Here is a 14,866-nt window from a genome sequence, read left to right as displayed (position 1 = left end):
AGACCACTATCAAGGTCATTTTTAACTCCATTGGTAAATGACATGAGTGTACAATGCTTTTCAAATGTTTCTTTCATCTTCTGTAATGAGTACCATAAGTAGCCTTTCCATGGTTTCTTTTACGGAAGTGTTCCTGCTATCTTGATGGTTTCATGGCTTCATTAGACATTTGGTTGGGCCAGCACTGTATTGTTGTGGAACATATTTTCGTAGATCTGTAGAGAAAATTGATAGGGTGTACTTGCTTTACCAAATTGCATGTACTCGTTCAGTGCTACAAGTCAAGGGAAACTGTTGGGCACCCTGGCTGCCAATTTATGCATCCTCAATTGTGTGTTTCGTTGGCAAGATCGGATGAAATTGCTGAGTTTCTGACATGTGACGACGAGTGCGCACTGCCTGAAGAGCTATGGTTCTTCCTGTGTTCCAGTGACTCCTGCATTTTCTTTTTGGAAGTGTTTGCTGAACAACCGGTTGGACAGTTCTCATACCTTACATTAGGGTGCCACTTATGGCCCTCCCAAGAACCTTGAATGCCCTCCAATGACTTCTAATTCCCCTAACATCCCCTTTGGACAGGGGTCACTAACCTTTTTTTGCACCACGGACCAGTTTCATATTGACAATATTCTTGCGGACCGGCTGACAGGTGGGGGCGGGGTTGTTAATCACGACCGGAATACAGGTGATAAGTCAACTATAAGTCACTTATAAGTGGCTAATACACTCAATTTTGTTTCTAAAAGGGTTTATCTAACAAATTTAATATTAAACACACAGCGCATATTTTCCTCGCATAAATATAGTGATAAGTCAATTATAAGTCAATAGCATCATAACATTTTAAGTAACGTTTGGATATTAAACACGCAGCACATATTTTCCTCATATGAACATATAAAATCATTGCAACACATCAGTGAGAGGACAAGGTAAGGGCCGGAGCCACAGCGGTCGCAGTCCAGAGAGACCGACTGACCGAGTGAGGAGTGCAACAGGACGCGCACCCACCCCCCCTTGCAGGTAGGTAGGATCTATCTGCCAACAAAAGTTTGGCTCGAGGGATGACTTTCAGCAGATCGCAGCGAGGTAGCTGCTCTGCTACTTATGAAACCCTGAGCCCGAATTAGGTCGTCTGTGAATATTTTAGCACTGGGTTCCCCACAAACATTTGGTGTGCTAAACAGGTGGCGCCCATCTATCCGGGTTCCAGGCCAGTACCAACGGCACTTCTCGCCAGCCGCATAAAATGACTGGTTACCCGAGGCCAACCAGTGATCCCTGTCGTGAGGATGTCACTGCATTTAGGCGACTGATGACCTCGCGTGCGTTCAAGTTCAATAGTGGCTGTGACAGGGAATGAGTAAAGGTGCAGCTGTCTCATATCATTTCATATCGCCAAATCATATTGTTTCCTCACGGCCCGGTAGCACATGCTTTGCGGCCTGGTACCAGTCCGTGGCCAGGTGGTTGGGGACCACTGCCTTAAGACACGTAACCGCCTCCATTGGGAATCACTGATATAGCTCCTATCTGCTTAATCTTTCTTCATAGGATAAGCATTCCCCCACTCCAGTTTCCTTATAACAAGAAGCAATTTGGAGAATATTACTGTTATAAGTATACCTTTTCTTTAGTAGGGAGACTAGACATTATATTCCAAGTGAAGTCTTACTGGGTAATTGCAGTTAAATGCTGAACTACTCTTGGACTCGTATCCAGTTGCAATCAAGGACATCCTACGATTTACCTTCTGAATTTCTTGCTGTATCTGCATGCTAACTTCCACTGATTCATGGGCAAGCCTGGTTGCTCTGAACATAAAACATATTTCAGTTTCTCGCTATTTAAAATATATCGTACATCCCTATTTTTCTCTACAGTTTTCCACATCATATTCCATCTGAATTATCATGGTCCTTTCAGTTAATCCATCTATCCTTGCACCCTGCATCCACCAAAAATCTATTCTGCATCTTCCTCACATTCCACAAAGGCACATGGCTTTCTATCAACAACAAATCTGGGTACATTACACTTGGTCTTCGTCTAAGATATTACATGGTCAACCAATGGAGCCCCAACCTTAGTTGTTCCATTGTTCCTGTTGCCACAGCCCTACAGATATAAAATGTTCTTTTTTTATTTTTACTCTGTTTGCTGTCTGTAAATGAAATCTCAATCTACAGCATCTTTTTCCAAACTGTTGGGTACAGATTACCTTTCTCCATTTTTTAATCTGAAGTAAATCTCTTCCAGCTTCTCATTCACCCCAAACAGCTGTTTACTACTTTCAAAGACCTGCTGTGTCTTTTACAAAATCACAAAATATCTAATTAATTTCTCCATCATTTTCTTAATCCTCGATATAATTTTTCCTGTTTCAGTCTGTTAGGGACACACATTAATTTCTGTTAAACACTATTTTTTGGAAAGCTTTTATAATCTCCTCTTGTACACCCTCTCTTTTACACTCTATGAATTTCACTTTTTCCACTTCCACTGCTAGTTTGTAGACTAAAGATCCCATAACCTCTGCCTTACCCTTGTAATCAATGTGTCTAACTTTCTGATTTATACTGAGCTCGATTTTACCTCAGCTGACTGGGGACTGATGGACAATGTCCAATAACACAGTGTTTTCTGTTCCTTCCAGTTTCCTTAAACCAATTCTACATTTGGTTTTCCAAGCTAATGTTTTTTATCGATACTACTAATTATTTCTAATTAACAGTCAAGTATTTTTTAAAATTAATTTTCAATCCAGTTTGTTTTACAATTTCGTCTCTGTAATAGCTTTTAGATTGTACCCATGTATTGCTGCATTCTGATAAAGAGTCTTCAGTTTTGTTTTTATGCCACTTTTTCCTGCGCTGAGTTTCATTGCAGATGTGTATTTGTATATCTGCCCCTTCCTGGCAGACTCTGGTTGTAGAACATAGAAAACCTACAACACAATACAGGCCCTTCAGCCTACAAAGCTGTGCTGAACATGTACTTACTTTAGAAATTACCTAGGGTTTCCCATAGCCTTTTATTTTCCTAAGCTCCATGTACCTATCCAGGAGCCTCTTAAAAGACCCTATTGTATCCGCCTCCAGCATCATCACCGGCAGAATATTCCACGCACTCACCACTCTCTGAGTAAAAAAAATTTACCCTTGACATCTCCTCTGTACCTACTTCCAAGCATCTTAAAACTGCGCCCTCTTGTGTTAGCCATTTCAGCCCTGGGAAAAAGCCTCTGACTATCTACATGATCAATGCCTCTCATCATCTTACCACACCTCTATTAGGTTACCTCTCATCCTCCATTGCTCCAAGGAGAAAAGGCCGAGTTCACTCAACCTATTCTCATAAGGCATGCTCCCCAATCCTTGCAACATCCTTGTAAATCTCCTCTGCACCCTTTCTCTGCACCCCATCCTTCAAATAGTGAGGTGAACAGGACTGAGCACAGTACTCCAAATAGGGTCTGACCAGGGCCCGATATAGCTGCAACATTACCTCTCAGCTCCTAAACTCAATCCCATGAAGTTCAATACACCATATGCCTTCTTAACCACAGAGTCAACCTGCGCAGCAGCTTTGAATGTCCAATGGACTCAGACCCCAAGATCCCTCTGATCCTCCACACTGCCAAGAGTCTTACCATTAATACTATATTCTGCTATCATATTTGACCCACCAAGATGAACCACCTCACACTTATCTGGGTTGAACTCCATATGCCACTTCTCGGCTCAGTTTTGCATCCTATCAATGTCCCGCTGGAACCTCTGACAGCCCTCCACACTATCCACAACACCTCCAACCTTTGTGTCTTCAGCAAACTTACTAACTGTGGTGAACTACGTGTGCCTGTCTGGACACGTCCCCTGCTGACTGCTCCTGTGGCTCCTCCCACAGACCCCTGTATAAAGGCGATCAGAGCCTGGGCCCGGCCTCTCAGTCTCCAGGATGTAGTATGGTGGCCACTCACTGCTGGTTCCTTCTTCCAGTCAATAAAAGCCGATATCTCGCCTTTATGTCTCAGAGTGAGTTATTGATGGTGCATCACTAACCCATTCCTCCACCTCCTCATCCAGGTCACTTATAAAAATCACGAAGAGTAGGGGTCCCAGAACAGATCCCTGAGGCATACCACTGGTGACCAACCTCCATGCAGAATATGACCCATCTACAACCACTCTTTACATTCTGTGGACAAGCCAGTTCTGGATCCACTAAGCAATGTTCCCTTGGATCCCATGCCTCCTTACTTTCTCAATAAGCTTTGCATGGGGTACCTTATCAAATTCCTTACTGAATCCATTGTCATTATCCATTTTGTCCCTCTACAGTATCAACTCAGCTGAATTCACCAAAACTTCTCCTCACCAGAATCCTCCTCTCCCCTACCCCCTACTAATGCCATGTTAGCTTAGAGCCTTTTCTAGGATTATAGTTATCCTATTCGTTAACTTGGAGAAACTGGCTTGATTTGAGTGAAGTCTGTTCCAGTGGAGCAGTTGCCTTTTACTCAGTACTGGTGTCAGTGCCTCATGAATTAAAATCCATTCTTCCCATGCCAATCTCTGAGCAGCACCTTCAGTGTATAGCTCACCAAAACCTCTTTCTCAAAATCCACAATTAATAGACACTACTCACACTGAGCACTGTGCCTTGTGTTAAAATATATTGTGTCTTAGCAGAAACTACAGATTTTTATTCCCAAGTCCCAGTAGTTTTGAGTTAAATAATGAAATAGTTAATCAATTTCAACTGGATATCTGCTCACCTGGTTGACTAAAGGCATTTTTAATAATATATTTTACCAGTAAAAATGAAAGTTACAGGATTAACAGGATCTAACATTTAAACTAAATTCAATAATTGCACTTTCAAAATAAAATCACCGCCTTACTCAATATCGCATGGACACTGAACTCATGGTCATGCTTCTATTCTGTACCTCCGCCCTTCAGCTGGTATGGGATCCCCTTCAGTTTTTGAGGTAAACAAGCCACTTACACTTTCAAAGAAGAAATTAGGTACATTATCAGAAATTTTTCAACCGTGGGATTTGTGTGAGGCCAGAAATGTTATAAAAGTTAAATTTCACAGCTTCTTGGAAAAAGTAGATGACTTTGAAGAGGATGCTTGCATTTTTTATAACAAAAAAAAACAATTAAATGGGATTATTTCTGGAAAATAATGTATATATTTTAAGAAGGTAATTAATTGTTTCATCTTTTTTTAACCATCATAGCGATCTACCTGTGCAAGCGGACAATGCAGAACAAAGCAAGATTGGAACTTGCAGATTATGAAGCCGTAGGTATACTAATTTTATAATCAGCATTGTGATATTGTAACACCAATCAGTTATTTTGAACACACAGTGTGGATTCTATTCAGACCTTGCACTGACATATATTAACAATAAAAAGCTGAAACCTGTTTTCTGTGGTAACTCAATGACTGTACATTCTGCAGGAAAATTTGGCCAGGTTGCAACGAGCATTTGCAAGAAAGTGGGAGTTCATCTTTATGCAAGCAGAGGCCCAAGTAAAGTACGTAACTCTCAACTTTGTGAATATATAAAGTGAACATAAACATTAGAAAATAACAGATCTCTTATTACATGTGCAAACTGATCTCATATGCCATTACTTTTATATGATCTGAGCCCAGAACATGAATATAATATTTAACTGATAACCAGAACATGATTATAATATTTAGCTGTGTTCAGGATTGCAAATGGGGAATTGCCCCCAGATATGCCCTGAAGTCAGTTAGAGTTTACCCAGTTGATTGATAGCAAGTCTTTCTAGGTTACCTGGTCTTTCTTGTAAACCCAGAATAAAAAGGAACAAGAAATAACTGGGATTCATGTCTTCAAATGTTCAATTTAAGATTTGTGACTCGTTGATGCTTTTATGTAATACTTGGAAAAATGATGGACACATAACTTTGAATGTACAAGTCATTTTGGAAAAGCAAGAAAAACATTTTATTGCTATTCAGTTGAGCTCCTGCTGGGTTATTTGGCTTTAACCTAACTATTAACCACAAATACATTTCTTGCATTATTTTTTATCCTAGGGAACATAATAGAGCAGAAAAGTGCTGTCATGATCAGCCCAGATTCATAGGAGCAGAAAAAGAGTGAGACAACAGTAGTAATAGTGGATTTATTAGCTAGAAGAGCAGACAGGCATTACTTTTGCAATAGAAAGCAAATCCAGGACTACCCTCTGGGGTTGTGCTAACTAATAGCAATAGGAAGACAGAGCAAATAAATAACGGCTGAAGAGATGGTACAGAAAGGAGGGTTTTAGATTTCTGAAGCATTGGGACTTTCTCTAGAGAAAGTGGAACCATTACAAATCAGTTCTGTTCACTTGAACAAGACCGGGTCCAATATTCTCTTGCGAGAGAAAGTAGAAGAAGAGGATGGGGATGTGGAATTGGAGGTTTCCAAGACTTTTACTGGGACTTAAAAATTAATTTGGTAAAGTGAGGGAATTCAGGGAGGACAATAACAAGAGTTATAAGTAGTATGCTAAATAAAGAGGCAAAACATAGGCAGTCAGTAACTAAGGGCATAATATTGAAATATGTTAAAAGGACAAAATTAAAGACACTATATATAAATGCACACATTTACAATAAAGATGATGAATTGATGACACATAACAGTAAATCATTATGATATAATTGTTGTTGAGAAAACTTACAGCTGCAAATCAACCAAAGCTAGTAGATGACTATTCAAAGTTATTCAACATCTATGAAGGACGGTCAAAAGTAAAAAGGAAGAAGGTGATGGATTTTGTCCTTGTAATCCAAGATTCTTTTAGAAGTGAGGAAGGAGGCACAAAATTTCGGCTTCACGATTGCTTTACTAAGAATTGATAGAATGAAGGAAACAGAACAGATAGTGACAGGAAAAGCTAAGACTAAAGAATAGAGAAAGTATGAATAGTGCCTAGCATGGAACAGCTATATTCATAACCGCAGAGAAGAAAATTCCATTCAAATCTATAGATAACAATAAACCAATTAGAGAATACTTATTCAATACTGCAGCAAAAAAAATAACCAATGAGAAAACACCTATTCACTTAATGAAGTACAAAGAAGTTTCCATATTTATACTAGTATAGCAACTAGAGGCATATAAGGACTACTTAAAGTGCATGGTAGATAATTGTTAAACTGCAAAGAAAATGACAATTAAACAGTCAGATCCAACAAGGGGTAGCACTGTTAATGAGAGATGAGAACATTACAGTATAGAGAAGTGATCTTGGCTCAGCAGGTCATCATGTAGAATTAAACTCATTTTAAGTGGAGCTCAGATGCACCAAACTGTGATGGAAGTTACTCGTAGACCACAAAATAGTAGTTGTCATGTCTGGCGTGGCATAAATCAGGAAATCAGAGATGGGTATAACAGGTATAACACAGTAATCATGAGATCTTTGCTCCACATTGAGACTGGACTGGTCAAATAAGCAGTAATAACATGGAGGATGAATTCATGGCTATAAAAGTTTGTTTTCTAGATACCTAGAGGAACTGACTATGGAAAATGTATTTGAAGCCTAGTCTACAACTGTTCGTCTTATAGGAAACGATTGATGGCCAATACCTTATTAGAGCAGCATCCACAGAACATAAATACAACAAGGAGCAGGTCTTTCTCATCCAGCATCCCATACTATCAGTCTGGAAGAGAACATTTCCCAATCACAGCATATATGTTTATTCAATCTAACTTTTCTTGTGAATGAGAACTTCCATTGCTAGCTGCTCCATTGTGCATTACCTCCCACCTACGTCTACTCCTTAATTTCGGGCAACAAAAAGGAGAAAAGCCCTTACCCTATTCCCATTGTATCTTCAACAGTCAAGGGATTCCTCAGATCTCACTAAGTTGTATTTAAGACATTTCATGTTGGCTACATTCTCCTCTAGAAAATGTCAACTGACTTCTATTAGGAATAATAAACATTAATCTTATTTAAAGGTTTACTACCTTTGTGGACTTCAACTATACAAGACACTAGGTTTATCATCAGCTAAATTTTTCAAGAACAATAAAAGCACAGAAAATGATGGAGATATTCCACAGTCCAGGTAGAGGAGCAATATTTTCATTTCAGGCAGATAATGCATTGGATATTTCCCATACTTTCCTGTCTAGTGTAAATCCTGACCCCATTTATTTGGACTTGGGAAAACTGGGCACCATAAGTCCATAACGTAATGGATACTTGAGGGGAAGGACAATGTAGTGATGCAAATGGCATTTCAGTATAGAGAATAGAAAGGAGGTGGTTCACAAATAGGTACACTCTGACTTAATTTCATGACTCACCTCAGACAGAGTAGAAGATAATTTGTGAAGAAGAAACACTGTTGATCTTCAGTAACTGTTATTTTTGCAAGGATTAATTCCAACTGTGAAGTAACAGTCCTGTAAATGTAGTGTTTCCTTTGGAAGTTGATATCATTTTCCTTTAGAATTGACAGAAAGAAGGACAAAACGGAACGTAAGATCCTAGACAGTCAAGAAAGAGCATTCTGGGATGTCCACCGACCGGTTGTGAGTATATTTGAATTTTTACAAGAATTCCTTGAATATTTGATGAAGTCACAATTCCAAGCTCTATACTACTAGCAAGGAGCCTCAGCTGAACTTCTTAATTATATCATAAATGTAGATGTGCTGTTTTTAGACCATAAATTAAGGTTGACAGAAATACATGGATGAAAAAAAATCTGCAGATGCTGGAAATCCAAGGCAATGCACACAAAATGCTGGAGGAATTCAGTAGGTCAGGCAGTATCTATGGAAAAGAATAAACAGTCAACTTTTGAGGCTGAAACCCCTCATCAGGATATGGATACATGGATATAGATTTTAAATGTAAAGATAAATGTATGATTTAGGAGCAGGAGTAGAACACTTAAGTCCATAAGATATAGAAGTAGAAGTAGGCCATTTAGTCCATCGCCATTCAATCATGGGCTGATCCAATTCTTCCAGTCATCCCCACTCCTCTGCCTTTTCCCCATTGATGTCCTGGCTAATCAAGAACCTATCTATTTCTGCCTTAAATACACCCGGTGACTTGGCCTCCACAGCCGCTCATGGCAACAAATTCCACAGCTTTACCACCCTCTGACTAAAGTAATTTCTCCACATCCCTGTTCTAAATGGACGTCCTTAAATCCTGAAGTTGTGCCCTCTTTCGCAAGACTCCCCTACCATGGGAAATAACTTTGCCATATCTAATCTGTTCAGGCCTTTTAACATTCTGTCCATCAAACCTGATCCACCATTCAATAAAATGGGAATTGATCTGACTGTAATTTCAGCTCCACATTGCTGCCCACCTCCAAAAGTCTTTCACCTTTTCAAAAATCTGTCTACCTCTATTTTTAAAATATTCACTAATACCATTTCCACTGCCTTTGAAGGAAGAGTTCCAAAGATTCAAGACTCTATGGAAGAGGGGAAAAATCACCTAATTTCTGTTAAATAGGTGACCATTTGTTTTTAGAAAGTAACCCCTTTAAATTTCCTCCACGATCTAAGTGTAACTTTTTTTTCTTGATATATTTTCCTTTCTTGTTGGTGGCTTGATATTTATTTTTATAAGCTTTTTGTATGATGCATGGCTCTGTGGTTGTACCCCCAATGGATTTCTTTTTTTCTCTCGCTTTTCTTGCTTAGTAGGGCTTTTTTATTCACAAAAATTTTCAATCCTTAAGATAATTTCTTTTTTTTTGAGGCATTGTAAGTGTTACTTCGATGTATTTGTGTTATTTTCAAATAATAATAATAAAAAGATTTGAAAAGAAAAGAAAGTAACCTCTAATTTTGGATTTTTCCACAAGAGGAAACATTTTCTCCACTTCCAACCCGTCCAGATTCCTCGGGTTCAAGTGACGCTCCAATGCAATTAGATTATGTACTTTAGCTTATCTTCCATCATCTGCAATTAGCTACTGTAACTTTGTCTTTGTGTACGTGCAGCAGGAGAGTTGGGTTGGGTAAGAGTTGACAGGAAAATGCAAGAGAGAAAATGTCTTAATATGGTTGGGTGCTTTATGGTCTGCATGGAAATGGTGTGCCAAAAGGTCTGATTATATGTGGCTTGACTCTTATGCGAAGTCATATATTTCATTTCTATCTCTCAAAGTTCTTACCTCCATTGTGTAAGAATGTTGATATGTGGATATTTTACTCTGAAGGAATTTCAATCTAAATATGAGTGTCTTATTCCTTAATAATTTTGAGAACTCTTTTCATAATTTTGAAAATTACAATCAGATTGCTGTAATCACTCACATCTGACTTGGGTAAGAGAAAAATTCTGTTCCTATTTCAGATATCCAACATCTACCATCTGATTGATTCCCATATATGTATTATGGCTATTGGAGGGTACTGATATACATGCAAGTATTTGTCCCTCCAGATGTAGAAAGGATGAAAATTGTAAAGATATTGACTGGAAATTGAAATATAACTAGGAATGAAAAATTGAATGGTCATTGACTCTCACAAGACATTTTACTAAAATTCTCCTTTGTTGTCCTTTCTGCAGCCTGGCTGTGTGAACACCACAGAAATGGACATCAGGAAATGTCGTAGGATGAAAAACCCCAACAATGTAAAAAAGGTGTGTTCAAACAGCCCGCTCATAATTTACTATGTAAAATTCTAATTAAACAAATCACTACATTTTTCCTGCCACTTGAGCATTCTTCATTCTGAACTGGAACAGGAACTTTGATTAGAAGCAGTCAGAACCCTATTGTACTGATAACTAGAACTACAACTACAAGAGCTTCCAAAATGACACCGTAAATTCTACTTAGCATCTGTTTTTATTCTTTATTGAAGCATGGAACTACTTATATTCATAAATTAATTGCCTGTTTGTTATGGAATCTTCTATTTAGGATTTCCTCATCTTTGTGTGTGAATGTGTTTAAGTGCAAGTGAATGATGTGTTTGTATTTTTTTAATGGAAGCATTGATATGCAAATAGCATACAGTTTTGACAGAAACATTTGTCCATATTTCAACGACTCAGAGCACATTTATTATCAAAGAATGTATAAATTATACACCTTGAGAGCTGTCTGCTTGCAGGCAGCCACAGTGTAAGAAACCCGAATAACTCAATTTAAAAAAAGAAAGACCAAACCATTCCACAGAGAAAGAGAGAACAAAAACACAAATCATGCAAACAATGGAAGCAAACCAACAGTATTCTGAATCCCCAGATCTGCCTCTGAAGCAGCTAGAGTAGGCCCAAGCCTCGGTGCCAGTTCATCACACCAGCAGAGCAAAAGTGGACAGCAACCGGATCCGTTCACAGCCTCGGCACCACGGAGAAAGGAATGAACATACACAGGAGCGCGAGCAAAGCCAGCCTGACCCTCGGCTCCAGCCCCAGTAATCAGGCTTCCAGTCTACCTGTGCTGGTGTTTAAATTGTCCAAGCAACAGGTAGTGCCTCATTGTAGGATCCAAACAACAGCACCACGCCTTGCTTGAGCTGGCCAGCCCAAAGCCATTGTCGATCTTACCAAATCAGCTCAGCACTTGGAGCCAAGTCGAAACTCTTCCTCATCAACTCCTCTGCAAATTGCTCATGCCATCTCCAGCAGTGATACCAACTCCATCTGCCACCCCCGCTCGGGCATGTTGTGCCTCACAATGCTCCAGCACGGTTCATCCCCCAAACCAGCCTCGCCTCCACCTGCCTCCTCACTGTCTACAGCAATAGTTCACCACAATTCGCTTCAGGAAAGATGTTATAAGTAATGTTTTTAGTCAAATTTCTTGCCTTTCAGACTACCAGTGAAGCAGTTGCACGCCTTTGGTAGCACCATCTTAAACCAGAAACAACAGATGCACAAAATAGTGGGAAGAAATCTCTGAGTTTTTTCAGATTCCCTACAACTAAATCCAGACATATAAAAAATTCTCTGGAAATAGTGGAAATAAGAATACTGAGGGATTGTATTGTGGATATGCTCGGCAATTGGATCATCCATAGGGTAAAGAATTATAAAACACCTGACAGATGCTTTTTTAGGACTGAGTTTTCTTTAAAATGCTCTATGCAAGGGGGTTGGTATGGCTCTCTTGCTGAATATAATCAAGTCAGAAATCAAAAGATTTTTTGATACTAATGGAATCAAGGGAGTCATAGTCAATATGATACATTGTTGGCAAAAAGTGAAAAATAAGCAATTGACTATATGACTCCCTTGGCATGTTATGACATATTGCAAATGCATTAATCAGTTGTAAGCAGCAGGCTTTTGGAGATGCAATCTTAAGTCACGCTTTGAAATTCATAATTTTGAATGAAGTAGCACTCATTTTGTGACACAATTTGAAGATGAAATATTCGTGATTTGCGTTACTGTATTTTTTTTCAGTCAGTGTATGGGATTTCTGAAGATTCACAGACACGCAGTCCTGCACATACAGTCACACCAGCAGCTAAGAAACCTGCAAAAGATGATCTGAAGAAACAGGTAATGTAAGTCTAGACAGAGCTGTTCTTGGTTAATGCACATGTGGACACTCAAGTCAGTTTCAGAATCTACATCTACCTGGCTCACCTGCCAACCTAATTTCTGAGCTCTCACAGAATGAACCTGCAAACTAACCTGAGTGCTTTGCCAGAAGGTGATTTGTGATATGGCATTAATCAGGTTTGTCCCTCCAGCATAAAACAAAGTTTTATTTATTGATGCATACATTTTGGATTGGATGTACTGGATATATGGTCAGAATGTTGGCTTCAAGTATGTTATATATGGTAGCTCGAACTGCACTAATGTGCTGTCTCAATGACTATTTCTTTCTACTTCCAGATAACATTTTTGAATATCCAGCTCGACAGACATTGTTTAAAAATGTCCAAAGTAGCGGAAAGGTAAGGGCTTTTCCCAGTAAGGTTCCTGCAAAAAAAAAGTCTGATGGGCTGATATTTTCAAAACAGTTCTGAAAAGAGAATAGTCATCTATAAGTGCAGCTGAAAATTCAAGGGAAACTTATTTATCCCAGGGAGAAAGCAACTCTAGAACTTAATACCATAAAGAAAATAAGAAGAAACAGGATAAGGGAAGCACAGCGGCAGGGTTGACAGAGCTGCAACCTCACAGCACCAGAGCAGGATTTAATCCTAGCCTCCAGTGTCATTGTGATTAGCTTCCACATTCTCCCTGTAACTGTGTGGGTTTCCTTTGAATGTTTCCTGTTTTGTCCCATATCTATAAAAACGCGGATTGGTAAGCTGATGAGCCACCATAAAATCTCCCCTAATGTGCAGATGCATGTTGGATTCTGGGGTGAGTTGATGGGAAAGTGGGGAGAATAAAATGCATCTAGCGTAAATTGGTGCATTATGGTTGGTACGGACTTGATGGATCGATGTCTTGCTTCCATCTTGTATGGCTGAATAAGAAAGATTGTGAAAGGTTAGATGGGGATAAGTGGGAGAAAACTCATTTTGGCCATAAACAACAGTTGTCCCAATGCCAAAATTCTGTCCCTGATCATTCGTTCGTTATGTGCAGTGTCGTGTGATGTGGGCGACATGTTCTTTCCATGACCATGATTGTTCTTGGCAATTTTTTCTACCAGTCTGGTTTGCCATTGCCACCTTCTGAGCATTGTCTTTACAAGATGTGTGAATCCAGCCGTTATCAATATTCTTCAGAGATTATCTGCCTGGTGTCAATGGTTTGTGATATGCAGCAGCTGTTCATACGACATTCCTGCTCCCTTGGCATCACATGACCCTGATCGGGGTGCTAAGCAGGTGCTGCACCTTGCCCAAGGGTGACCTGCAGGCCAGCGGAGGAAAGAAACCTCTTTATACCTCCTTCGGTAGAGAGGCATCTCTGCCCCACCACTCATCTCTCCCTTAACACTGTGTAATTAACAACAAGCCCTCATTATTCTTTTTCAAACTTGCTTTCCTTGCCAATAGTATATCAACACAGACTTCCCAGCAGCAGTCAGGTGATGGGGGTCAGGGGGAAGCCAAGTCATGGTTTGATCCCTGGACTGTGGTCCGATGGTGGAGATTGTGATGTATGGAGCCAGCCTGGGTCTCAGAGGAGTGATGTGCCGAGAGGCAATGGTTCAGATTGCCATTTGCAAAGATACTGAGGAAGATTATGATTAACAAAGGTTGCTGATGGTGTTGTTGTGGGCTGGCAGGCAGTGGGTTGCAGGAGGTGGAGGAGGAATTGATTTTCTATTTATCATGCTCACCTTCCTGAGCTGAGAGCTGTTGACTCCATTTCACTACGATCAATATCCAAATTAACACCAGCACCGATTGTGAGGCCTGATTTAAATGCTAATGAAGAGCCCCAATTATTAAAGACACACTATCCGTTCCAGTAAAAATGACAGACTCACCTGCAATAGTGTGCAGTTATATTTGCCGCTTTGTGTAGTTTTTCATTGACTCTATTGTATTTCTGTGTTCTACCATGAATGCCCACAAGAAAATAAATCTCATATACGTACTTCAATAATAAATTTACTATGAACATTTTTTGAACTTTGAACTTTATAAAACTGTTGCTGATGCCGCCATACATATTCAATAATGTGTTATGGTAAAGTAATATAAAAGCCTGGGAGGGTATGCCACTAGCCTCAAACTATTGCACTGCCCGCTTTTCCAGTTAGATGGAATATCCACCTCACAATCTACCTCATTACTGCCTCACTGTCTACCTGAACCACACTTCCTCTGTAACTGTAACACTTCATTCTGTTATTGCTTTCCCCTGTACTACCGCAATAGACTGATATGATC

At 39.6% G+C, this 14,866-nt stretch overlaps 1 protein-coding gene across 4 annotated transcripts in view; it reads left to right on the top strand.

The window, feature by feature from the left end:
* rgs6 (regulator of G protein signaling 6) overlaps positions 1-14,866 on the top strand; it is a 568,741-nt gene that overhangs the window by 493,608 nt on the left and 60,267 nt on the right. For 3 of the 4 annotated variants that reach the window (XM_059954274.1, XM_059954262.1, XM_059954284.1), the window contains 6 exons: positions 5,252-5,316; positions 5,479-5,555; positions 8,518-8,599; positions 10,611-10,685; positions 12,462-12,560; positions 12,903-12,964. In XM_059954274.1, coding sequence (XP_059810257.1) covers positions 5,252-5,316; positions 5,479-5,555; positions 8,518-8,599; positions 10,611-10,685; positions 12,462-12,560; positions 12,903-12,964 — 460 coding nt within the window. The remainder of the gene's footprint in view (positions 1-5,251; positions 5,317-5,478; positions 5,556-8,517; positions 8,600-10,610; positions 10,686-12,461; positions 12,561-12,902; positions 12,965-14,866) is intronic. The other variant, XM_059954266.1, reaches the window with a different exon arrangement.

Source organism: Hypanus sabinus, chromosome 2 (assembly GCF_030144855.1).
Source record: "Hypanus sabinus isolate sHypSab1 chromosome 2, sHypSab1.hap1, whole genome shotgun sequence".
NCBI classification, from domain to species: Eukaryota; Metazoa; Chordata; class Chondrichthyes; order Myliobatiformes; family Dasyatidae; genus Hypanus; species Hypanus sabinus.
Note: the sequence above shows the minus strand (reverse complement) of the source record. Positions and strands in the feature narration are given on the sequence as shown.